This window comes from Lactuca saligna, chromosome 7 (assembly GCF_052625555.1).
Source record: "Lactuca saligna cultivar CGN05327 chromosome 7, ASM5262555v1, whole genome shotgun sequence".
Classification (NCBI taxonomy): Eukaryota; Viridiplantae; Streptophyta; class Magnoliopsida; order Asterales; family Asteraceae; genus Lactuca; species Lactuca saligna.
Window position 1 is genome coordinate 181,206,902 of NC_136423.1, and position 27,572 is coordinate 181,234,473.

At 32.5% G+C, this 27,572-nt stretch overlaps 2 protein-coding genes, 1 long non-coding RNA gene and 6 other non-coding genes across 9 annotated transcripts; 8 read left to right on the forward strand and 1 right to left on the reverse strand.

The window, feature by feature from the left end:
* Positions 1–1,592: 1,592 nt before the first annotated feature.
* Positions 1,593–1,682, forward strand: LOC145007843 (small nucleolar RNA U31b). Its single transcript, XR_013663204.1, has one exon. It is a non-coding gene; the product is annotated as a small nucleolar RNA U31b (small nucleolar RNA).
* A 116-nt stretch (positions 1,683–1,798) lies between these two features.
* On the forward strand, positions 1,799–1,888 carry LOC145007840 (small nucleolar RNA U31b). The gene has a single exon (XR_013663201.1). It is a non-coding gene; the product is annotated as a small nucleolar RNA U31b (small nucleolar RNA).
* A 97-nt stretch (positions 1,889–1,985) lies between these two features.
* Positions 1,986–2,070, forward strand: LOC145007819 (small nucleolar RNA Z195/SNORD33/SNORD32 family). Its single transcript, XR_013663183.1, has one exon. It is a non-coding gene; the product is annotated as a small nucleolar RNA Z195/SNORD33/SNORD32 family (small nucleolar RNA).
* Positions 2,071–2,154: 84 nt separating this feature from the next.
* Positions 2,155–2,240, forward strand: LOC145007825 (small nucleolar RNA Z196/R39/R59 family). Its single transcript, XR_013663188.1, has one exon. It is a non-coding gene; the product is annotated as a small nucleolar RNA Z196/R39/R59 family (small nucleolar RNA).
* Positions 2,241–7,233: 4,993 nt separating this feature from the next.
* LOC145006538 (uncharacterized) lies at positions 7,234–9,280 on the forward strand. Its single transcript, XR_013662937.1, has 2 exons — positions 7,234–7,540; positions 8,102–9,280. It is a non-coding gene; the product is annotated as an uncharacterized LOC145006538 (long non-coding RNA).
* LOC145007839 (small nucleolar RNA U31b) lies at positions 7,609–7,698 on the forward strand. Its single transcript, XR_013663200.1, has one exon. It is a non-coding gene; the product is annotated as a small nucleolar RNA U31b (small nucleolar RNA).
* On the forward strand, positions 7,797–7,881 carry LOC145007822 (small nucleolar RNA Z195/SNORD33/SNORD32 family). The gene has a single exon (XR_013663185.1). It is a non-coding gene; the product is annotated as a small nucleolar RNA Z195/SNORD33/SNORD32 family (small nucleolar RNA).
* Positions 9,281–13,170: 3,890 nt separating the features above from the next.
* RECA1 (recA DNA recombination family protein) lies at positions 13,171–16,471 on the forward strand. Its single transcript, XM_078965690.1, has 13 exons — positions 13,171–13,502; positions 14,193–14,284; positions 14,438–14,513; positions 14,592–14,654; positions 14,734–14,863; positions 14,950–15,035; positions 15,123–15,248; positions 15,338–15,442; positions 15,514–15,570; positions 15,644–15,706; positions 15,777–15,853; positions 15,957–16,029; positions 16,283–16,471. Exons 1-13 carry the CDS (start codon positions 13,272–13,274, stop codon positions 16,388–16,390), a joined length of 1,287 nt encoding a protein of 428 aa, XP_078821816.1. The 5' UTR covers positions 13,171–13,271; the 3' UTR covers positions 16,391–16,471.
* Positions 16,472–18,259: 1,788 nt separating this feature from the next.
* PSBR (photosystem II subunit R) lies at positions 18,260–19,463 on the reverse strand. The gene is made up of 5 exons (XM_078965597.1): positions 19,250–19,463; positions 19,104–19,162; positions 18,912–18,967; positions 18,646–18,698; positions 18,260–18,468 (listed from the first exon to the last, which is right to left on the reverse strand). Exons 1-5 carry the CDS (start codon positions 19,404–19,406, stop codon positions 18,374–18,376), a joined length of 420 nt encoding a protein of 139 aa, XP_078821723.1. The 5' UTR covers positions 19,407–19,463; the 3' UTR covers positions 18,260–18,373.
* Between the last annotated feature and the right edge of the window lie 8,109 nt (positions 19,464–27,572).

Here is a 27,572-nt window from a genome sequence, read left to right on the forward strand (position 1 = left end):
TTCATGCCACTACACACAACCACCACTAACTATTATAGACACATATACTCGCGTTCGAATAAACACACCACTAATCTTCCTAGATTATCCTTTTAGGATTTCTCTTACTAAAATGTTCACACTAGTATATTTTCATAAGTCACTAGGAATTCCCAACCCACCCTTTTTATGGTGATTTCTTTTACCTTGTTGTCCCTAAGAATAATGTGTGAACATTTGAACATTTTAAGTGTATGATTATTATTTATGTTTTTTTTTTTTTTATAAATATTTTGTAGATTTACAAAACCATTCGGACTTCTTTTACAAAACATGTACCTAAAAGGTTTTTTATGTATCCTACAATGATTTTTTAGCCAAACTCGTAATGGATTTGATGGGGCGGGGCGATAACACATAAAAAGGTAAGGACTTCTTTTACAAAACAGGTACATAACAGGTTTTTTCGTATCCTACGATGATTTTTTAGCCATACTCATAAGGGATTTGATGGGGCGGGGCAAGAATGCATATAAAGGTTAGAGATCGGGTTAAAAGATGTGGAATGCAATCCCCAATAATATCTATCTCCGATTGGATCCCTAATTGTCGTCATGTAGATTTAGGTGTTGTTTGTTTTTTGGAAAAAACCTCTTCAGACCTCTTATTGTTACGCGACGCAACACTTTTCATATCACAATTGTTTGTTTTTAGAAGTCTTCAGAGTCAAAAATCTATACCTGTGCTCTGTTTGGCGCAACATTTGTACTGCATCTTCCAACCTTTTCCAGCCTCTTCTTCTTTTTTCTTGCTGAATTTTTTATAATATATTGTTGAAATTTTATTTCACATTTTTTCGTTTTTTTTTTTGTTGAATTTTTTTTTTCGTTTTTTATATTGAATAATGATAATTTTTTATGAAATATCATTATTTTTTACTAGATATCTTTATTTTTTTTGTTGAAATATCCTTATTTTTTACTTAATTATCATTAATTATTATCGAAATGTTATACATTATTAAATTTTCCATATTAAAAAACTGTTTTTGATTTATAAAATTAGTTTATTTTAATTTTTTAATATATGCAACAATATGCAGATGTTAAAAAAATAAACACGTTTTTTATTACAGTCTGCAGTCATTTGATACACCTCTTCTACTGCTGAGGGTTACAGAGATGATCCGTAAGTCGAATCCAAGTAACCACAAATTATTTTCTCTTTTTTGTTTTTTGGGTTTTCGAATTTGGGCTGCGCGTCCAACACATGTTTATTTTATTTTCTTAGAATTATGTTTTTTGGGCTTCATAACTATTCTGACTCGTTAGCCCATAATTAGAACCGGTGATCCTTAAAACCCTAAATCGACCGGATAACATTAACCTTACTCGATTCGCTATAAAATGCCGTCGCTTCCTCAATCCATCATCATCGTGGTTGCAGCTGTTCTTTCATCCAAGCTCACATCATCTGAGAGGGTCGCTGTAACAATATATTCTTTGCCACCCCTCGATCTGCCCTTGTTTGTTGCAATTTAGAACGATTTGTGAGCTTCCCTATCTGTTTTTATCTATTACAGTAACACTTTTCAAATCAAAGCGTTTTTGGCTCAATATGATGAGAGTTATTGTCGCCCCAGTCTTACGAGCTTCGTACAAGTACGTCGCTCGATGCTGATAGACATATTCATAATCTGATTTTCAAATTGTGCTTCTTTTGAATCTTCGATTTTCAGAATCGGAACATAAAATAATTTTCACTACCAATTAGGTCTTTGAATAGATTTTTTCGATTTAATCTCAAGTTTTTTTGTTTTGAATATGATGAGAGTTATTGTCGCCCCAGTCTAATGAGCATTGTATTATTACATTGCTCAATGGTGATAGACATATTCATAATCTGATTCATTTTCCTCAAGTTATACATCATTGATTTCAAGTGTTTTACAAAATTTATAATTTTTTGGTTATAACTGAATTCGGAGATGCTGTGGTCTGGTAATTGATTGATGTGATGATTTATTTACCCATTTTGTCTGTAATATCAAATGATGATATATAATATACATGCATCACCATCTGATCTCTCTTTTTCAACCAGTCATCAAATTCCCAATAAATATTATTTTTTTGTCAAATCATTCATTCATACTTGTTTCAAAAACGAAGCTGTTGCAATCAATGATGTAAATAATTTTTTACACTGATGTTTATCTGTGATTAACTTAAATTGATCACCATCTTTCGACTGAGATTATGCAACAGTTTTTGGTTATTTTATTTTTATTTGATAAAATTTATTAAATCAATGCCCATGGTATCTAATGTCTTTACCAAATCAATGTAGAAGACATCTCGTTTAACGGGCAAATAATAACGAAAACAGACATTGCGACACAGTTTGCTTTATCTTAAGCTCACTGTTACTTTATTTTGCTGTTCACATTTTCGATTTTTGTCAATGAAATTATTATTATTAAAATTTTCTATAACATCCAATTGGATTTGTTTGTAAATGTGTAATAATCAATTAGTCATTAAATTGATGCTTTCATATTAACTATTTTGTGTCGAAACTATATACAATATATCTTAGAAAACACAAATACAAACAAAATTTTCTCATAATAATTTCTAGGAGACCTGTTGAATGTGAAATCCATATCCATATGTTAGAGCACTTTTTGTAAATTAAATTTCAAAAAATAGTGAACAATTATAATTTTAAGTAGAAGAAATTATTTAGAATAATTATAATTTTAAGTTGAAGAAGTTATTGGTGTGGTAATTACTTTGGTAGTATTAATGACAAAAGACATAATAAGAGGTATTGGACGACAGTAACTTATGAGAAAAATTAGAATCTGATTAAAAGAACTTAAACTCACCCAAATAAAATTAAGAAAAATAAGAAGTGGAATGTGATGGCAAATCGAAGATCAACTTGACAACGCATAAAAATCTAAATCATATGAAGGATTTAGTAGATTTAGTCTGAAGGAGGGGTTAGTGATTGAATTGGAAATCGATTGACAAGACTTCATTTCGAAACTCCAATGAAACATTAGTTGATTTAAGCTGAAGGAGGGGATCCTATTGGCATGATTATACCTCTAATTATTGTCTATTACGTCAATTAAAGTTTCATTATAATTGCAAAGATCGCTTTCACTACACAATTTCGAAATGTTTTGTTTTATATTTACAAATTTTATCCTTTCAATTTACAAAAATTCCAAATTATTTAATTATAATTTGATTTTTATATTTTTTTAGACAAAAATGCAAAAATGGTGGTTTTAATTTTTTAGTGTTTCCTTTTTTTTTTTTTTTTTAATATGTAGCTTTTTTCGATTAGTTAGTATGTGAAAATAGTTTTTTTCAATTAGTATGTGAAAATAGTCGTTCAAAAAATTAAAATGATTGTAATATATTTGGAATATTTAATTTTTTATTTTTCTTTGTTATTTAAAATTTAATATTTATTTTAATAATTAAACAATAATAAAAACCTCGTTCTCTCTCTCTCTTGATAGAAAAAAAAAAAAACACTTTATTTATTTCAGTCAATAGGCATACTCTTGATTTTGAAACACCACTACTATTCCACTACTACTCTGTCATAGAACCATCGGTATCCAATGTGAATCACCACCATTGGCCAGTTTGTCAACCAACAACCCTTTTTTTCCCTCTCTTGCTCCGACAATCAACTAAAAACAGTAACACCAGGAGACGACATCTAGAATCGAAATCAGAGACCAGTTCTCCTCATCCAAGACTCTTGGGGGTAATCTGGTCATCATCTTCGTCCCTGGCTCTGCGGTCTTGACTGGTTGTAAATAAGAGCGAAGGCAGAAATCGTCTGATCATGAACGGAGAAGGAAGGATGGAAAACAACAGGTGGGGTTGTTCGTTTTTCGATTGATCCTCTTGGCCTTCCTTGACTTTGTCGCCGTCAACTACAAATCGAAGGGAAGGATCGAAGGCAGATCATTGACCCAAGAGAGTTTCATGGTGTCGTGATTGATGGGAAATGGTAGAGGGTACATCCGATTTTTGTTGAGCCTCTTTTTGGGTCTACTTGAGAGAGAGAGGGCAATTTAATCAATTAATGTTTTATTATTAATAAAACATTAAATTAAATAAAAAAAATATAAAAAATATATCAAGAGGGCAATTTAATCAATTTTCACTTACAAAATAGTCCAAAAGGAACACTAATAAAAAAAAGTCGGAGTTTGGATTAAAACCCTAAAAAAATCCATACCGCAAAGATTATTTTTGCAATTTTTTTTTTCTAATTCAAACAGTTATATAATATCAATATCCTATGAAACATATAGAAAAATTATTCCATCCAATATGATGAACATATAATATTCAATTATCAACGGGTAGAAAAACATAAATAATATTAAAATGAAGATATTTGTGGCTATCTTTTAATAACATTTATTGAAAAGAAACTAAACTTTAAAAATTGTCCAAATCAATACAGGTTAATCAGATTACGATTCCAAAAACCATAATTCAATTCATGAAGAATAAGCCAAACAAAGAAACAAGAAATAAACACCTATTCGCCTTATCATCACTTGCCTCCGCCTATCATTGTTTTTAGTAGATTCTTCTGTATGTTCATTGGACAAGTAAACAACATCCTCACATTTGCTTGGTTACGAGCCAAATACATGAGAACACCTGGTATTTTATGGTGTTCCAAACCCATCAATTGCAATTCTTAATAAATTTCATCACCTATGAGCTCATGATGGTAAGTTTTTTCAAAAATTTTGTAGTATCACCAACAACATTCATGATATTTGTTTCAAATGTTTCTGGTTGAGGCTAAGGTTGAGCTTCCTTTTCTACTTCATCTACAACGAGTTTTTTTTTTTTTTTTTTTTTTTTTTTTTTTTTTTTTACACTTAGAATTTTGTTTAGGCCTATGAGTGATAGCACTTGAATGTCATCATCATCATCATCTATATGTTGGTTCTCCGGTATAACATCTTTATTTGCCAATAAATCATCAACCTCTAAAATACTTTTTATTTTGATATTTGTAGTCTTGCTAAACCTGACCTTTCTCTCCTTTGTTGTTTCAGCTTTTTCTCCTGAAGGTTTGTCTCTTGCAAATAATACCAACATTTGCTCGAATTTGGCCACTTTTTTGTATTCAGTATAACTGCTTCAGGCTTTGACTGTTTAAAAACCCAAAATACATTAAAAATCTTAATAATAACATAAGATTACACAAAACTAAATACAACGTAAGACGAACACTAACCTTAATTAAGTGATCCCAAACTAGATCATCTGCTTCAAGTAGTTGGGTTTCAGCATTCCAACCGAACCCAGTCAAGGAAATCCCATGTAACGTGTCATACCTTTGTGAAAAACAAGATTTCAAACTTTTCAAACGATTTTTTATATTACTTTTAGTTAAATTCATGTTAAGTTTCTTATTGAGCTGCTCAACAAATGCAACATCCATTTGTTCTATCCAGTTAACGAGTGACTTTTTACCGACATTTACAAAAGGTTTTTGCTTGTTCATTATCGGTTTCTACATAACATAAAAAGAAAGATACATTATTATAAAACGAACATAGTCACAAGTGTACAAGTTATAAAATATTACATTAAAAAAACCAACTTGCATATGAAAGTACTATAACGAAATACTCTTAAACTACATTGACATATTTATTTCATTGTTTGGACTCAATAAGTAATTAGTCCACATTTGATTTGCAATTGAGTTCCTCAGTTGTTCTGTCATGCTGTTACCCTCACACGCACCACTTGAATTATGTCTCACTTCCTCTATTGGTACACTTAACACTTCTTGTAATACCTCATCTTCAAGATCGTTGTCACAATCTTCAACTATCAAAAAGTTATGTAAAATACAACACGCCAAAAAAATGTATGATTGTGTTTTACAAGAAAAAAGGCTCATATGTATTTCTAATGATAGAGAACCTTCTTTTTAGAACACCAAATGCCCTTTCTATAGCATTACATAATAATGCGTGTCGAAGATTGAACAAATCTCTAGCATTTTGTAGGGCCCGAGCAAAATATTCTTTTAAATGATATCTAACACATTTATATGACGCCATTAATGTAGTTGAGTGAGGCAAACCTGCATCTACTAAATAATAGCCACCTACAAATAAATTGTAAATAATTTTTGAATAACAATTTAAACACAAAAGTGAAAAGTTGCTATTAGAAATTACAATTTGGAATTACTAGTTTATCATCTCTATTGAGCGTATTCTTCGATATCCTTGAGTCTGATGCAGTACCCTCCTAACCGGTTAAAATATACGTAAACTATAAATCAAATCAACAAACAGTTAAGAATTTATCGTTGGGTATCCTTTGCAGCCACGATATCTAATGACATCTTTATTAGGCACTTTGACATGAATATGTGTACTATCAATTGCCCTTACACAGTTCTTGAAATAAGGAAATAATCTTCTTTTCTCCGAATTTCTTTAGGGACATCACCTTGTGGTTGTTGAATATAAAGACTTTCTAATACTATAATTTCTAATGCTATAACTGAGCACAAAACTTTATGGAAGCACCTACTTGTTGTGAATCTAGAGTGCCGATACATCCAAGAGACAAATCTATTTCTTAAACATTACCTACAATGTGCAAAAATCTTGCAACATGCTCTTCAACGGAAATGCGTTGAGTAGGTCAAAGACCACCATCACGTAGTAAGATAACACATAACTTCTTAAAAGCTTGGTCAATCGTACGAATAAGCTCACAACATTGACCACCATTTGAAATGTCATGTAACAACTATTCTCGTACACGTCATCGTTTGAAAAGACTTTCTTTAGTAGGTAAATTAGGACCATTGTTGATGGTAAGTTTCCGTTGTACTAGAATAGCCATCAACAAGCAAGTTAGATGAACAACATGTATTTGTTGTGATTTCAAAATATGAGCGGGTGAGGGAAGGTATACAAGTATTGATATTTAGTTTATTACTTACAAGTTACAAGTTACGTTAGTTCATGTTTAGTTATTTTTGTTATAAAAAAAAAAATTTGAAGTTGTTTTGTAGCATGATTCACTAAAATGATGAAACCATTCATCATTTTTTTGTTGAAGGGTATAATTATTTTTGTTATATATGCATTAAAGCAGTTAGAAAAAATGTTGAAGGGTATAATTATTCTCGAATCCAAGCAACCACAAATTCTTTTTTTTTTTTTTTTTTTTTTTGGTTTTTCGAATTTGGGCTGCGCATCCAACACATGTTTATTTTATTTTCTTAGAATTTTGTGTTTTCGGCTTCATAACTATTCTGAGTTGTTAGCCCATAATTAGAACCGGGATCCTCAAAACCCTAAATCGACGGGATAACATTAACCTTACTCGATTAGCTGTTGAAAGCCGTCGCTTCCTCAATTTATCCTCATCGTGGTTGCAGCTGTTAACATCAGCTGAAAGAAAGGCTTTAACCATATATGCTTTGCCACACCTCGATCTGCCTTTATTGTTGCAATTTATAAAGATTCGTGAGCTCTCTTCTCTGTTTTTTTAATCTATTGCAATTATAATTTCCAAATTCAAAGCGTTTTTGGCTGAATATGATGAGAGTTATTGTCGCCCCAGTCTTATGAGCATTGTATCATTACATTGCTCAATGGTGATAGACATACTCATAATCTGATTCATTTTCTTCAAGTTATACATAATAGATTTCAAAACGTTATACAAAGTTTATAATTTTTTGGTTATAATTGAACTTGGAGATGCTGTGGTTTGATAATTGATTGATGTGATAATTTATTTACCCATTTTGTCTGTAATATCAAATGATGATATATAATATACATGCATCACCATCTGATCTCTCTTTTGCAACCACTCATCAAATTCCCAATAAATATATATATATTTTTTTGTCAAATCATTCATTCATACTTGTTCACTGATGTTTATCTGTGATTAACTTAAATTGATCACCATCTTTCGGCTGAGATCATGCAACAGTTTTTTTGTTATTGTATATTTATTACAAACTCTTTATGAAATCAATGCCCATGGTATCTAATGTCTTTACCTAATCAATGTAGACGACATCTCGTTTGACGGGCAAATAATAACGAAAACAGACATTGCGACACAGTTTGCCTTATCTTAAAAGGTGACTGTTACTTTTTATTGCTGTTCACATCTTCAACACAGTTTTATCAGAATAATAATTTCTAGACATTAAAAATAGAACTCGCAAATATAACGTAACGCCAAAGTGCATACTGTGGCAAATTTTGGCATTAGAGCACTTTTTGTAAGTTAGCTTTCAATAAAATTTTGAATATTTATACTTTTAATTAGGAAGATAAATAGTAAAAAAATAAATGTGGAGAATATTTAATATTTGGGGGATTTTAATCGCACCTATATTGTAATTATAACCTACTTGACATTTCCTATTGGGAATTCCTATTAGCATGAATAAATTGGTGTATAAATAATGATAAAATTAATTTGACTACTGTATAACCAATCAATCCCATCATATAGTTGGATTTGGTATTCGGGCGGGTCAGTTAGCGAAAACGGATATTAGTTGGGAGACATGGTGGTATGAAGAACAGGATCACTTGAAAACAACCGGTTTACGGGGGAAATTATTGGAAACAGTTCTTGATTTAAGATTCTTCTTTTTTCAATATGGTGTTGTTTACCATTTAAAAATCGCCAACAATAGTACGAGTATTGTTGTTTATTTGATTTCGTGGGTTTTTATGATCACTGCGGTTGCGGTTTATATTGTGATCACGTATGCGCAGGATAAGTTTGGTGCGAAAGAGCTTTTAAAATACCGGCTTCTTGTTAGTTTGTGATTCTGGTTGTAGTTTTGATGCTTTTGGAGTTTACTAAATTGACGATTTTGAACATGTTTTCGAGTGTTTTGGCGTTTATACCGACTGGTTGGGGGATTATATCGATTGCACAAGTTTTGAGGCCGTTTTTGGAAAATTCGATTGTTTGGGAAACGGTTGTTTCATTGGCTCGGCTTTATGATAGGTTGATTGGAATGTTTGTTTTGGCCCCTCTTGCTTTTTTGTCATGGATGCCCGGATTTTAAGCCATGCAAACCAGCAATAGCAATGTACTTGTATTTTGTTACCAAATCTGTAACAAATTAGGTACATTCATTATACATATTGGTGTAAAAAATGTAAGTATGTTGCTATTATTGGTGAAAAAAAGTACAATGGCAGAAAGTACATCGCTATTCACTGCAATTTGACCAATGAGCAACACCTACACAAATATGTACATATTGAACTGCAAAATTCTAACCATTAAGGCTAACAACCTTCAATTATGTACAAAACATCAAAAAAAATGTTTAACAATACGAAATAAGGATGCAAAAATGGCTACAGTTAATTAAAAAAAACAAAAAAATGAAGTTTTTTATATGAAATGTAGAAATAAATCTAAACTGTTTCTTTTACAACAACCTGAGTTTACATACAAAACAAAACCAACAACATTACAAGCCAACATGCCCAAAAAAACTCATCCTACTTGAGTATTAACAACTACTTTCTGATACATAAAACTTTCTCTAATTCTCTTTGGCAAAACCGATCTTCCCCCAAATTGTTGTTGCACGTAAATCACAAGAACACAAATCATCCCACCGAAATACACATAAACCTTTCAATCAAATTCCCAGAGGTTTTTATTTTTGTTATTGTTATTCTCATTGCCATTTCTTGAACACCAAGTGAGTTGGAGCAAATGGGATTGTAGAAGGAAAGCAACCATTGTGATGACACGAACAAGAACCTCGTTTACTTCTATCCATTGATCGGTTCCAAGAAACACGTTTTGCTTTCGATTTTTTTATAAAAATCGCTTCGAAAATTAAGTAAAAGGGGGATCATATGAGCCAAGGTGATAACGCTTAACATGATAATGGAAGTTTCTGGGAGCAATTCGGGATTCCTTTTGACATGAAAGAGTTGGAATGCGATGAAAATGCACGCCAGTGTGTTTGAAATTAGAACCATGGTGATCTCAACCGAGCACACCGCCCCCAGACTGCGGTTTTGGCCGCACCACGACTCTAGAGGACCGCGACACATGATTGGCTGTTGAAGAATTTGAACGTTGCATTAATTTTTTTTCTTTTTCCTTTTTGAAATAATTGTTAAAATATAAAACAATAAATTTAAAACTACATCTGAATGCATAACTCAGTTATATGTGATTTAAAAATTAATGTGCATAAATTGTTATTATCTTGAATATTAATAAATAGTTTTTTTAGCAAAATGGTAGTTAAACATTTTATTAAAAGATTAAAACTAGGTTTTATGGAATTTATTTAAACGGAAAAAATAAAAAGTAAATAATAGTAATAAAAATCTAATCCTGGAGCAGTTTTGTATTAAAAAAGAGATTAAAATTATGTTTTTTATTAAAAAAAAGTTTTAATTAAAATAGCTAAAAAAACAAAAAAACAAAAATAAAAAAATGGCACCACTATCTTTTGTGGCAAGAAACCATACTTGCGTGGTAAAAAATAACATGACGCTTATGTGTGGATGGAGGGAGTGTGGTTTCGTGGCACCACTCCCTCCAGCCTTATAAAGCTACAAGAAACGTTTTTACACTCATAGGTATTTTAATTCAATTCGAATATGAGACCCCATAATGTTATGACCGAGCATTTGTTTCAATCAATTATGTAAATAATTTATCACAGTGATGTTTATTTGTGATTAACTTAAAATGATCACCATCTTTCGGCTGAGATTATGCAACAATTTTTTGTTATTAACTCCAATCAATGCCCATAATATCTAATGTTTTTACATAATTAATGTGGAAGACATCTAGTTTGACGGTAAGATAATAACGAAAACAAACATTACAACATTGTTTGCTTTTTCTTAAAAACTTATTGTTACAGTTTATTATTGTTCACATTCTCGATATTTTTCCTATAAAAATAATATTCTTATATGAATAACATTTTCAAAGAAATCACAAGTTAAAAACTATTGAATTTATTTATAGTCTACGGGGTGGGGAAGAATGAAGAGGGGGTGAATTTATTTCATCGCTCGAGCCTGTGTATCTAAACAGCGGTGGAGAGGCCGATGATTCCCGCCTTGACGATGACTATTTCTTCCTTCTGGATATTGGATCCGACACTGATGATTGTTAGAAATGTGATTTTGATTCATTTAGGGTTTTGGAAGAAGACGCCAAGATGAGGTGGGAGTGTTATTGTTTTTTTTTATTTACAACAAATGTAAAATAAATTAAAAATGACATAATTCTTTATATATGAACGAAAGACCAACAACTATACAAATTAGCACCATAAAGACCTTCTATATGACATTAAGACCTAAAAAAATTAGACACTAAATATTTCTAAAAGCGATAAAGAACATTTATGAAGATTACTATTTAAAGTTTGTACATCTTATCAAATTTAGGGGCTGTTTGGCAAGCTCTGAATTGTTAAGATCTGAAATTTTAAGAGGTCTGAATTTCTAAGAGGGTCTGAATTTTTAAGATCTGAATTTAAACATGCTATTTGGTTAGAACCTCTGAATTCTTATACTGAATTATAAAATTGACCATTTTACCCTTATGTGTTGTTTTTGTTTATAAAACAATTAAACCAACTTTCTGAATAACTAAAAAAATATAAAAACATCATACAAAAGAAAACACTTGCAATTTTGTATAAAGAATAACGAAATAGTATATGCAAACACAATATGTTCTTGAACATGAAAATGGAAAAATGTTGCTAACCTAAAGACCATAATCACAATTGAAAGTTGACCGGTTAAACAAATTCAAGAATAACCATCTAATGGCCACAATCAATTACTTGCAAATCCAATCTAAAGACCATAATAACAACCAAAACTTGATCATTTAAACAAATTCAAGAATAATCATCAAATGACCACATTTTCCATTTGAATAGTTCCATAGATGTAGCACATAAAACCCTGTCTTGCACACTTTCTCTTCTGGCTTCAACATTGTCTGCCATAGACAAACCAAAGGGAATAAAATTAGGCTCTTTTTGTGCGTCAAAGTCTACATTAAACTATTAATCAAATCTCCATAACACAATTATATACCAGAAATGCTTTTGAGGACAAAGAAACATAACAATTTACATTAACTGTATATATGAACACAACTATACACCAATTCATCAATCAAACTTTAAGAACATTTCATGTCGGATGAAATTTTGTAACCAAAACATCATAGCCAACTGCTGTGATTTAGGGTTGGAAATAAACACATAAAAAATCCACAAAAATCTAATAACAAACCATCAGGTTCTTCTTCTCTATTAAGAATATCAAGAATATGCTTTAAAAATCATATACTCCAGATAATAACATAAATCAGAGAAAACTTCACATAAATCGGAATATAGAAATCAATGATTGGAGTAAGGGGCTATCACTAGATCATATGAGAAGACGATCGGAGAAAACCAAGAGAAAAAAAAAATACAGAAACCATCGATTGGAGGAGAACGAAGCACATACATGTTGTCTTGCTATTGAACGGCGGCCCTAGAGGTGTTGGTGTTTAAAGGGAGCCGACGCCGCAGTGGGCTCGTAGGAGGGGTTTGTTGCCGGCGATGCTAGCTGTACCGGCAGAAGCGGTGGTCGGCTGGTGTCGGAGAAAATAACAGAGGGGTGCAATCGTGCAATTGAACTATTGAAGATGCAATGGGAAGAAAGGAGGCGTCGTCGGCGTCTGTTAAAGAAAGAGAAGAGAGGAAAGAAGCGAATTATAAGAGAGGGCAAAAGAGAAACGCGCGTTCTTTCTTTTATTTCAAACACGATTTCACATTTGAAAAATTAAGAGACATCTGAAAAATTAAGAAGCATATATTCAGATGTTACCAAACGGTCTACATCTTAAAAATTAAGTGGTTGCCTCTTAATTTTCCAATTAAGAGGCTACCAAACAAGGCCTTATTAATATATTTTTATTATGCAATTTTGTTTCTAGGACGAGGCATTGTACTGATTAGCCATTAAAGGAGGCCACTATTGTTGGCCCAACTTCCATAAGGCCCAACTTTTATAGCGTCCCTGCTACTCCTATTGCTAATGTTTCTGTTTTACCTACGTTTACCATTTTTCTCCTATCTTTGCTTTCCCAAATTCAAATTATAATTTATATTTCTCCCCATAAATTCTGTTCAGTCTAAACTCTAAAAGCACCATGGATATGGTGTTCTTCTGTTCAAAACCCCATTGCTTTGGTTCCCAACTACAGCCGTATCAGCAATCCATCGTTTCACCTTCACCTCTTTCTTCCTTTCAATCCAAAACCCTTAATTTTACCCGCTCAATATCTCTGTTTGCCGCCAAAAAAACAAGGGTTATTTCCAATCTTGATTCTCGAGTCAATGGTGCTCTTTCATCTGACCCTGATTCTAGCTTTCTGGACAGGGTATGTTCTTTAATCTTTTTTTGCTTGATGTTTAACATCGCTATGCATTTTGCTAGACCCAAAATTGACATTTATTTTGAAGATATTAGTTCTGTATAATATTCTAAGTTCTTGTAAGATTAGAAGATTTGATAAAAATAAGTTGTATAACAAGTAGAACGGAGTTGATGAAGCTTTAGAGTGGAATATTTGATCTTCTAATCCTCACTCCGTTATGATGGATTGATGATAATTTTAGTGTGTACTTAAGCTTATAGCGATCACTTTTACTTTGAGTAGGATTAGGATCATGATTCATTTCAATTTCCTCCAAGAATTTCCACAAAACATAATCTATAGCTTAATAGTGCACTAAAATGGTTAGGACACAGAACACTCTATATATAAGTTCCATGAGCGATGCATAATAAACTTGTTTGATTACTTTGGTTGTGAATTTTCGCCTCTTTCTTAGCTTACCCACAACATATGAGTTAACTATCTGATACTTTTCTAGTTATCTGATACTTTTTTAGCTGAACTCAGGTAAGAATTGTATGGTGGTGACCTAATTTAACTAAAAGCCCATTATTCCCTATGTCTGAAATCACAAACACACGAGTAGAATTTGATTCCATCAAGTAGTGATATATGTAGGAAAAACATTGTAATATGATGCATGATAAGAAATTCAGCGTGTTACATTTGCAGCAAAAAGCATTGGAAGCTGCAATGAATGATATCAACAACTCATTCGGGAAAGGAAGCGTGACGAGACTTGGAAGCCTTGGTGGAGCTCTTGTGTATGTTCTTATTTAGGACAAAAGACATAAATGCCCTCCAAAAAACCACAGTCTAAAAGCTTTTGAACCGAAAACACGAGAACACATTGCAATCTTAATCTTGTATATTATAAATCAGAATTGTTTATGGAAATGAGTTTATGGCTTTTACAGTGAAACATTCCCAAGTGGCTGTCTTCCTTTAGACCTTGCATTAGGTGGTGGCCTACCTAAAGGGAGAATTGTAGAGGTATTCATTTTTGTTTTCTAAATTTCTTTTAGAATCTGATCATATATTAATATTAACATTCTTTGTTTTGGGTTTTAGATTTATGGGCCTGAAAGCAGTGGAAAGACCACCTTAGCACTACACGCCATTGCAGAAGTGCAGGTTTTTTTTACTTGTAAATTAAAAAAAAAAAAAAAAAAAAAGGAATCATTTTTTTTAAGAATTTTTATGAATGATTCAGAAGCTAGGAGGGAATGCAATGCTTGTAGATGCAGAACATGCTTTTGATCCATCATATTCCAAAGCATTAGGAGTTGATGTGGAAAATCTTATTGTTTGCCAACCAGACAATGGAGAAATGGCACTAGAAAGTACTAAACCCTAAATAAACCCTAATTTCTCTATTTTATTTTTTTATTTATTAATTAATAAAAACTTTTTAATTTTCTTCCTCCAGTTGCAGATCGCATGTGTAGATCTGGTGCAGTTGATCTCATTTGCATTGACTCTGTCTCAGCTCTTACTCCACGTGCTGAAATTGAAGTAACCATCTATCTCCATACTTTTTTACTTATACATATTTACATTTTTAACCTTGCTTTTATCTTATTTATGTTATGATTTATGAAGGGCGAAATTGGAATGCAACAAATGGGTTTACAAGCACGGCTTATGAGTCAAGCATTGCGTAAGATGTCAGGGAATGCATCAAAAGCTGGATGCACACTTATCTTTCTTAATCAAATAAGATACAAGGTCTCTCCACTTTAATCTTTCTTTCATTAAATAATCAAGTTTTTATTATTTTTTTTTTAATTATAGAATTGAAAAAATAAATAAATCAGATTGGAGTGTATTATGGAAATCCAGAAGTTACAAGTGGAGGTATTGCCTTGAAGTTTTTTGCATCTGTTCGACTTGAAATACGGCCTATAGGGAAGATAAAGTCTGTAAGTAACCACATATATAAATTTTTTTAAATACCATTTTGATTTTTTTTCATGAGTTGACTTTTTCACAGGTCAAAGGTGATGAGGACATTGGGCTTAAGGTTCGAGTAAGAGTTCAGAAGAGTAAGGTAAATAATATCTTTTTTTCTGCTTTTTGTATTTTAAAAACAAAATTTTCATTTTTTAAAATATGTTGTGTAGGTTTCTAGGCCATACAAGCAAGCAGAGTTTGAAATTATATTTGGAGAGGGAGCAAGCAAATTGGTTAGTTTCATCTTCATCTTTTTTTTTTTTTTTTTTTGCATAATTTTATTAAATTTATTTATATATACAGGGATGCGTATTAGATTGTGCTGAAATGATGGACATTGTGTTGAAAAAGGGCTCTTGGTATAGCTTTCAAGATCAAAGGTTTGTCTTCTAAACTCTTTACATATATATATATATATATATATATATATATATATATATATATATATATATATAATTATATTCGTGTTTGATTATCATGAAGGTTGGGACAAGGAAGAGATCGGGCATTGCAGTATTTGAGGGAAAACATTCCTCTTTGTGATGAGATTGAAAAGGTATTTATTATTAATAATTCTTGTAAATAAAGAATTCATTAATTTAAATAGTGTAAAGGTTACAAAGTTAATAAAACTATATGTTGTATTTACATATGATACAAAATATTCATCTTATTTGATTATTTCCAAAGACCAACGAAACATGAATATGTGATTATGGAATATTGGAATGTCATCGCTTATTCCATTCCATTCTTTCCTGATTCCATTCCATCCAAAAGGGAATATTAATAGTATTTATGTGATGCAGCTTGTGAGGTCAGCAATGATGGATGGAAATGGGCAAGCAGTTACTTCATATGCCCGAAACTCAACACCACTTCATGAAGAAGATGAATTACTTGAAGAGCTACAATGAAATATGCTTAACACATAAAAATTGTAAAACATTTTGTAATCCTTTTTTTTTTTTTCATTAAAAAATCGTACATGTTTTAAACCTTGGTTTATGCCCAATATCATTTAATATATTAAGAGAGAAAACATGGTGGGTATAAATTAAATTTTGAGTTGACATTTATATGTAACTTTCTAGTTTGTGTGCTTTGAATGTGTCCGTAATGACATATTAGTTTCTGACAAATTTGTGATTTCCCTATCAATAATTGACTTTTGATTTTGTAAATTTAAACCTTCATTGTAATATCATTTCTTCTCTTCTTATAGAAGACCGGGTAAACTGTATTTGCTCTCTTTTTATTTTGTTTAATCTTTTTTATTTTTGTAAATTAAAACTTTGTTATTATAATCATATAATGTATATAATAGCATTGGTAAACAAAAAAAATTATATATAATAGAAATATTTAAAAGAAAAAGTGAAATTTCACCTTGGGCTAAAAATGAATCTTAGGAGCTAGATTTGACAATTTGATAGATGAACAAGACCGTGGGTTTTAGAAATTTGTATTTCATGCTGACAATGACCTTGGGTTTTAGAACATGACCCTGTGTTTTGTGTTAAACACGAATGTATCTGTTTAAACACGTATAAAACATGAATTGAATTTGTGTGACATGCAACACGTATAGACACGCGACACATGACAAGCATATAAATGAATTAAATGAATGTTTTTCTTGCTAAAAATGGTATTAGATAACATGTCTATAAATTCATGTTTTTGTATAACATGGTTAAAAACGTGTCTATTCGTGTCGTGTTATATGACAGATTAATTATGCGCCGTGTTCATGTTTGTTGTCCAAAACACGTTTTATAAGTGTCTGACATGTCTAACGACACGAAAACGCGAATTTCCAAGTCTAGAGCTATGGCCTGAATTTAAAGTCATCAAATAAGAAAATTCTAAACTGTCATCACTGTTTGAATTCTTCAATCGATTTTGTGTTTGGATGAAAAAACATCTACGATTTGATTTGCAAATATCATTCATTCATATATTTGATGTGTGATTATGATTTTCCAGTAGTTGAAGTTTTTGGATTTATAATCTCAATTTTTGTTTGCAAACACGAAAAGATAAAAAAAAAAAAGAAAAAAAAAAAGCAAAAGTATAATATTTTTTGTTTAGGCTAACCATCAAATAAAATGATGTAAAATAAAATTAAAATTGTGTTTATATGTTGTAGTAAGGTAGGGCGGTTCGCTTGAGTTACTCAACCGTCCCTTAGCCCGGTGCTCATGACGCTGGACCGTAGGAATGTAAAAGGATATGAAAGCACAAAATTATATATATATATATATATATATATATATATATATATATATATATATATATATATATATATATATATATTAACTTTTAATAATAAAATATATGTAATGACGATCCAAATAAAAATTTAGCTACCATATTAGAATATATATAAGTATTAAAGCCGACTAAACCTACAATAACATATCATAATTGTATAAATAGTGAATTAAATAAATAAATATGGGTGTACAAATACAAAAAAAATACTTTCATGATAATTCTGACAAAACAAGTAACATTGGTAACTCAAATTATATGATACTTTATTTCACAAAACATGAAAACATGATCATCGAATAACTATCCATTCCATTATATGCTTATTCCATGTTAAATGCCCATTCTAATTCTAATCCTATATCTTTGTAGTTGTAGTCTCATTCGATCAAATCAAACAAACCTAGATTTTTTGGGTCTACACTTTTCTAGCGCAAAATAAAGATTAAAGTGGCAAAATCATACAATAGCAACTTATTTTGGTAAGCATGCATAAACATAGGAATAAGTAAACAAGAACAAGATTTGATGTATTATATTGTACACATTTACTTAAACAATTCCATATAATGGACGAAAAATACAAGAAATATTAAACATACAGAAGCATATATAGATTGATTCTACTGTGCCAAAGCACTTGTGCTGTAGACTAGAAGAGCACCTCCTCCTAGAATTCCAGCCAAGGTAACAGCCCATATCAACAACCCTGTCGTCCCTACATTCATATATATCCCAACATTTCTTCAATTTCAGCCTCAAAAACAAGATTATAATTTATACCCACAAACTAATTAAAAAGGATGCCATGCAATTAAGGTACAAGAGCTTAAAGCAGGAACGCTTCAAGAGCTTGTACCTCTTGATATGAAAGATGTACAGAACAAAGACTTACCCCCAGCATAGACATCACCACTTGGTGCCCATTCGTCTTCATTATAGATGGGACTGCATATTATTATAAAGAATACTTGGAAATTAGATTACCACAATAATTAGGTCATAAAATAGCAACTTATTTTCGTATTTATATATCCCAATGGATTAATTAAGAACATATAGCTTTTCATTTTAATTGTAAATTTAATTACACGATCTCTAGGTATATATATATATATGCATTCTCATAATTATAATTAATTATCTATTATTGATTTATACCTGTATCCATCAACATTAGCACCGTACTTATCAACAAACTGGTAAACACCCTTTCCCTGAATACAAATAACACTTCATTAGCTGATCTATATGATATATGGGAGTCGTTTTTCTCTATTAAAGGGTATTTTCGGTATTCTTTAGTTTAATTGTTTTATGTCTTATGAGGCCACAAGGAAGCGAACAACTTACAGTTGGCTTCCTTCCGGATGCATCTACACCATCTCTCAGTGCCATACCTCCTCCAGTTCCTGTGAACAAAACCACGTCGTTTACAACATCACTTCATTTGTATATATATGTATGAGAGAGAGAGAGAGAGAGAGAGAGAGAGTAACCGTAAGGCGTGTTGGTTTTGATCTTCTTGCCACCGCTGGCTTGAATCTTGAAGGAGGTTCTGGTAAGTGAAGGAAGGCCTTTCGCCGCCGGCTTCTGGAGGCCGGTGATGGAAGAAGGTTTGAGGTTAAGAGAGGTGGAGATGGCTGCGGCTGCCATTTTTGTTTTCTTGAATTCTTCTTACTCCTGAATGGGAGCTGATGAAGGCAGTCTATGAATTTAATCAAGCAAAAACAATCGGTGATATCCATTTTGACACGTGTCACTCATATATGGTCTGGTTTTGGATATGATTGTGCACCATTATCGTCAAATAAATAAATAAACACAGTAGTGTTTTTATGGCTACTAGAGTGATGATGAACATCCCGTAATCTGTGGACACGTGGAAGAAAGCCATTGGTTCCGGACTTCAAGTTCAGTGGTTCATGAACCTCATAAAGTCATGGGTCAACCCGATAGAGTTCATGTCCCTTACAAGTTACAAAACCGGTTTTTATTCTATTTTATTTATCTGTTTTTTATATAGTCGAGGTGTGAGTCGTATAAGCTTTTAACCTAAATTAAAGAGGATCCCTAATTATGTAATTTTTCTAATTTTATATTTTAGAACCCACGAGAAAATCTTTCAGAAACACACATGCCAAGATTCGATTTTTTTTTTTCAAATTCGAAGCTTGTAAGATTTAAATATGTCTTACTATTACAGATTTTTAGAACATTCCAACATCATCTAAGTCACTCTTGCATAATCTAAAATGTTCTAGATCGTTCAAAAGTCTTCCAAATCATTCTAGCTTCGTCTAACGCCTTCCCAATGAATCTGGATCGTTCCATCTTATACTAGGGACTTCTATAATATTCTAACGTCTTCCAGGGTCTCGTAAGATATTCTTGATTTCTCTGGAGACTCCTCGATTATTCTTTATCATTCCAACGTTCTCTAGATGGTCGTGGAGACGTTTAAAAACTTCAGTCGGGACAGCGTGCTTTGGTTTTCACAATGCAAGCCATGTTGATAAGTAGCAATGCAACCAGGTGTGGGTAGTGACATGTGGCTGCCATATCCCAAAACATAGGTCTTGGGTTTTGGACCCTATTAAAAGAAGGTAACATTTAAGGTTTGCTCTCATTTTATAGCCTTTGCCTCTAAAAGTGAAAACGATACCATTTTCGTGTACCTACTGTGTTCTATACTTTTGAGTAGTTTTGGTGCAGAAATGAGCATTTGTGTAACATCCAAAAATCAAAGTAAAATTTTTGTTTTTCAAAAACAACCCAAACACCAAAATTGTTTACAAAACATTGTTTTAAAAGTATAACTCATAAATCAAAGCATCCTAGAATCCAATAACATAAAAATCCGAAGGAATGTGCACAATCACGAAGTTGGCTTGAGTGGACCAGACACAACCATACAAACAACAACATGCCTACATAAGCCTTCAACATGACTTGACCGCTCTTCGGGCCTTTGGTATGACTGGACCGCCTCACAAGCTTTCAGTCTATCTGGGCCGCCCTGGGTGTATTGGCTTTTAGTTGCAGCTAGTCCACCTCAACCCAACCAACCATAACATGTCGACAATACAATATCAAACAATAATCAACAAACACATGTAGTCTCACAGATCTACTGGTCTAACCACATAACCAATGAATACATATCTCAACATAACATCACACAGTAAAACATGATACCAATTCCAATGGGTCGGCCTTGGTGCCTTCAACCCATAAGTACAGTGAGGAATACTCACCTTTCAATCCGAACAAATAGGTAAATAGGTCCCTGCTCTGAATATCAACTCTACCCATCACCTATTCATCAAATAGTGACCAATCTCAAATACAACTCAAAATACACAAAATACCCCCAGGTCAAACTTGGTCAAATCATGGTAAATGCCAAAAAGTCAAAAAGTAAACTTGAGTCAACTCAGCTGAGTACCCTGGGTGTACTCAACTTGTACGCGAGACGTACTAAGGCCTTGACCAAAACACATGATGTTGACTACGTACGCACAACGTATTATCTGGTACGCCCAGCATACAAAACTGACCTCTTTTCCTTCTTATTAAGAGCTTAATCCTTAAGCTCTTTTGTCCAAATTCAGATCTAGTCCTAAACTAACGTCCATAACCATAAAGTTTCCAACTTTATGGTTTTGCATGGCTATTAAGTTCCCAACAAAAAAAACCCTAACCCCTTAACTCATTAAGATACTAAAACTCATGCATGGAGGGAAACTACAATCAAGATTGCATTTTTATGACCTTAGACACTTCATAACATCTGGAAGGACAATCTATTGGTTCTAGAGCATGCCATACTAAAAAACATCAATGATTGGGGACAAAAGCTCATAATAACATCATACAAGCTAAATCTAATCAAATAAGCCTCAAGGTATGAACTTTATACCTTCTAGAGATGTGGGAGGGTGCAAAACGTCCAAATCCAAGGTCGTTCGAAGCTTTTAAGTTGTTCTTTCTTCCCTCTTCTTCCTTAATGAACAACAACAACAACACACATACACACACACACACAAATGGCTCAAAAATGCTCAAAATGAATTAGGGTTTGCAAAGGTCGAAGTTAGGGCTGGAGGCTAATGAAAGAAAGAGGAATTGGGACTTAAGGATGCTTAAATAGGGTCATATCCTAAATATTAGGGTTTGGGATTTTGGCACGTACGCGTACGCCCAATGTATGTCGTGACATCCCAAAATTACAAAAATGCCATTTTGGTCCAATTTTCCACAATTATCATATCCAGGGCTAAAATGCAATTAATTCTCATACTTAGGGTTAAAAATAGGAATACCTCAATATCAAGATGTTACAAATTGGTGCATTGTAGAGTTTATTTCTGAAAAGACCCAACCTCTTTATTGTTTTTAGACCATTGTAAGTCAGAAAGTCTCTTTGTTTATGTATTTCTTCCATAAATCTAGGCTTGTAGATGAGTTTTGGTCACTTTTGGTCCCATGTCTTGATATTCATGGAGTTGGGAGAACTCTAGAACATTATGCTTGATTTAGGATGATTTCTGAGCATTTTTAGGGTCACTTGAGTACATGTTTTAGAGCCATGCAAAAGAATCATGTCATTTAGGGATCTTTATGAGTTAGGGTTTCAGCTTCTGAGTGACTGAGTCATGGATATGGATAAAATGGAAAACTTTATCCATTAAGATCATTGTTTAATTTAAATTTGAGAATATGAGCATTGGTCATAAGAGATTAAGTGCTTAACAAGAAGTTGGTTCCGATTTGAAAAGCACGACATGACCAAGCAAGGGTCACAATGTGAAGCTTCAATCGCGACTATTTTTTCGCCTAGTGTCTGCGACACGACCAGGAGTTGAGTCGCGACACATTGACCATTTGACTTTTGACATGTTTGACTTTTGGTCAAACTTTGATAGATTTAAGATATTGTCTGACATCTGACCTTTGATTGATATTTAGGTTGCCCGTTTAGCTGATTCCTTCAAGGACACGTGTATATGACTTTAGCTCTTTATATCACGTGAATTTTCTTACTATACTATGTAAGATTATTTCTATAATTTTGTTTTAATGTGTTTCGCAAAATTATTTCTATAATTTCTTTATTATACATGGACCATTTGCATAATATTTGAATTTCACGAATACAAAGATTATTTATATAATTTTATTATTACACAATACACAAGACCATTTATATAATTTTACAAATTATATAAGAAAGAATAAATTGATGCGTAATGTGTTGCGTTTTTACTCAAACTGACATATAGCCGTTGGAAAATGCTTGCTTTGCTTTTGCCATCCTGTGTTTGATAGTTCGAACCTCTCTTCCCCTATTTATTTTCTAAACATTTTAGACATTTTATAAGTAAATTAGATTAATAATGTATTTTTGTTTATATTTTTTCTTTAATTGTCAAAAAAGAAGACAAAATTGCAAGAATGGTCCCTGTGGTATGTCAAAACTAGCAAGTTTGGTCCAAAATGGGTTTGGCTCGTAAGGATGATCCAATAGTTTCGTTTTGTTGCGAGTTTGGTCCAATTTGGTTTGAACTTTTTTGTAAAGACGATTTTACCCCTTATTATTTTATTTTTCATTTTTGTTTTCTTGTCAATAAATAAAACAAAAAGAAAATATGTCAGTCACTCACTCACACACACACACACACACACTCTCTCTCTCTCTCTCTTAATGACGATCCCCATTCCAAATCCCACATCCACGATCTTCCAGATCGTGGATTCAAGAGGTAAGAACAAAAGTTCTAAAATTTCATCAATTTATGTCATCAGATTGTGGAGGGTTTGGCAGTATGTTTCTTATGATTCAAAACTTGACGTGAATTCATCCACGCGATTCTCGATCCTACCCTAACGCCTCCGATTTTACCCACAACGGAGACAGAGGATAAACGAATCGAGTTCAGAGCTCCGTTGTGGATCGCGTTTTTGATCGTTGCGTGATGGGTTGAGGAGTTTGGCAGAACAGATTTGACCTGCTTCACCTTAAGAATATGTGTTCATTATCCCTCTTCCTGACATAATCATCAACATTGAAACACCCAAACCATCACCATCTCATCCCGAAACCATCACCTGCTTCACCTCTAGAACATGTATGTATCTGTGTCTTGAATCGATTTTTTGCTGAATAGATTTTCTGGTGGATTTGAGAGGCAGCGGCTAGGGCTGAGCTGAAAGTTTGCTCAATTTTAACTCTGACCGATATGCATATCCTTCTCCTTGATCGATGTTCAGTGAAACAAGAACATGGCTTCTTTTCTTTTTCTTTTCTGATTTTTTTGCTGGTGTACTAAAAAACAACAACGGATGTCGATTATTGAAGTTTATGGAGGTGGTTGAAGAAGATGATGACTAGATGGAGCAATAAAGGTGTTCTTCCATGAGTGGCCAGCATCTATGAGGTGATGAACTTGAAAAAACAAGTGTTCTTCCATATGATAATTAGGGATTTAAAGACCTTGGTGTTTAGAATAACATATTATCGATTTGGGGTTAGGATTTACAATCAGGGAGTTGGTAAGATCATGAGGATAAAGCAGATTCATAACAAGAGTGGAGATGAATGTGATTGTGAATCGATTGTATGTGAGTTTATAAAACATTAATGTGAATCTAAATGTGTGTTTATCTACTTTTAGGTTTTTCTCTGAGAGAGAGAGAGAGAGAGAGAGAGAGAGAGAGAGAGAGAGAGAGAGAGAGAGAGAGAGAGAGAGAGAGAGAGAGAGAGAGATTTTTGTTTTTGTTTTATTTTTAATTTTTTTTAATTGTTGGTAATAAAAAACAAAAATGAAAAATAAAATAATAAAGGTTAAAATCATCTTTACAAAAAAGTTCAAATCAAATTTGACCAAACTCGAAACAAAACGAAACTATTAGACCATCTTTGCGAGCAAAACACATTTTGGACCAAACTTACTAGTTTTGATATACCACAGGAACCATTCTTGCAATTTTGTAAAAAAGAATTAGCGTTTGGAGATTAACTTGATTTAGGTTAATATGATTTAACTCGAGCTAAAATTACTCATTTAACCTTCACCTATTTTTGATCCGCTACATAATCCGATCAACCCGTCATTTTCATCACCTTTGCATATATCATGTTTCAACTTTAGAGAATAAAAAATGGAAGGTCAAAATTATAATATAATGGTCCTTTGCAGCAACTAGCCGCCCATAATTTAAAGATTTAAAGCTTTCCCATCATTTAAAATTTAAAATTAAAACACGAGTTTATTGTTTGATTTAGTGAAAAGGGGAGGAAGGAGAAGTTGTCATTATATTATTATTATTATTGTTTTCTATAACCACTTTTTTTGTGCCTCAATAATAACATTGATTTGATAATAAATGTCTATTATTTATTGTTGGGTAAACGAAAAGTCTTAGAATTTGATTTTGAGGAATATATATATATATATATATATATATATATATATATATATATATATATATATATATATATATATATATATATATATATATTAAAATTGAGGTATATATTATTTATTGTTTGGTCGGTTTTGGTCCTTAAATTATATTTCCGGTCCCTTTATTTTTGTTTGTGTGTCACTTTGGTAATTTATTATATATATATATATATATTAAAGTTTTGAAGGAAATGAAGATTGCCCTCCTCTTTTTAAGAATTGCAGTTTGCTCCCTGTGTGATCTGCTTTTTCATATTCAAAGTGGGAGGAATGGATTAGTGTCAAGAACATGTGTTAAGTCCCTCTTTCACCTCCCCGACTTCCAATAAGATATCTACACCTTTTCCACCGTTTAAGAGTTCCTCGCTTTTAAACCTTCTTTCAATCGGTTTCTATCGGGTGGTAGACCATTCCACTGTCTCTCTCACAATCGTTGCAACTTATGGGCTTATGATTCTAGATTGATGCCTCCGATTACCTTCTAATCGACCGATGAGATCGACACATACTACTCCTTCCATGGCGGTTTAGGTAGAGGACCGTTGTAGTCGGATTTTAGTCCACTGAAGCAAGAACCACCAATTTTGTACCAAACGTAGAAACAAACTTCCTCTCGACTTCTTCTCCAGTGCTCTTATTTCTAAACCTTGATAAAGTGATTCATTGTGCTGCTATCTTTTTGACAAACAATTTCTCGATTTCCACCTTAGTCCAATGAAGCAGGAACCACCAATTTTGTACCAAACGTAGAAACAGACTTTCTCTCGACTTCTTCTTCAGTGCTCTTATTTCTAAACCTTGATAAAGTGATTCGTTGTGCTGCTATCTTTTTGACACATAATTTCTCGAGTTCTACTTTGCAAATTGGATGGTTGATTTCCGCTTCAGGTTTGTGTTTCGTTCTTTTTCTAGGGTTTATGTATTGTTTCTGCTTTTGCTTCATTTATGCTTAAACGCAGGTAAGGATTTCCCTTATGTTTCTTAATTTGTCGGTTCATGCCATTGATACCACAAAGTCATGGATTTGAGTTGTTTTCCAGGACTAACGAAGGCGTTGTGATGGGCTATACGTTGCTTTTGCTGATTAAGTTTTCATTCCGCCCTTGAATTCAAATTTTACAAAGGTCATGTATACGGAGAAGATAACAATACTTTGAATCATGTAAGCACATCTTCAGACTATGTAATTTTTACGATTTGAGGGCTCAATTTGTATGGAATTCGATTTTATTCATGGCTCAATTTTTTGATTTCAGGGCTCAATTTTTTATTTCCATTTTGATGATACATGCTTAATTATATATTAAACAGTCAACTTTTTTTTTTCGAATTTAGGGCCCACTTTTGGATGAAATTAGATTTACATTTGAATTATCTACCATCTAATGGTGATTATGATATTATTTCCCTGTCATACTTACAATCATAGTCGGATTTTTGAGTGTGTTAGCTTTAGATTATGTTAGTAATGTTTATTTTTCTTCATTTGTTGGTGTTGATGTTGGGTATGGCTACATGTTTTTATCATGGTTACTCAGTTGGTTCCCACTCGAAAAAGAGGGAATTGGATGATGAATGGAGCCGACAGACAATATTCAATTGGTTCAGGTACGCCTGTTTTTTTTCATGTTATGCGAATTTCAATCCATTTGTTTCTCAAACATCTTAGGTTTTCGTGTCATTGAAAATCAGCAACTCTAATTTCCATGGAACTGACGGAATGTAGGTGATTATGACGTTTGTTAACTTATCATTATTGTTTGATAAGGTTGGCTACTAAATTGAAAAGAGAATTTGGCTTCATGATTTGAAGCTTAGTTAGAATCATCAGATTTCTATTTTAAAGACCGATGATTCATTGGTTGATTTTGACATTTTGTATACTTTTTCATGCTTATTTGCTTTGTTATAGCCACCCAGAATAGAGTACTTGAAAAGGAAAACAGCTGAATGTGACAACATTTCTATTCCTGTAATCAAAGACAAGCAACATTCAGCCAACATTCTGTTCAGGAATGGAATTAAGAAGCATAACACACAGAAACTGAAAGAATTTTGAAGACTATAGCAGATTATCGCCTCACTACATCACATGACACTAAGGTCCATGTGCTTGCCCTTCTACCGTGTTACTATAAGCATAAATGATATATGGCATGATGACCCTTTCTTCTGTTTGCTGTCATTCTCTCTTAAAATGTGCATTTTTATCATTGTATATCAAAACAGTTAAATAAATAACATACTAGATGCCATAGCATAATAAATGTGACATCTCCAAAATCACGGCCAGAAAAGACCAATTTAATTTATGCTTTTAAAACAATTTCAGAGTAATCCTTTGATTAAAAGA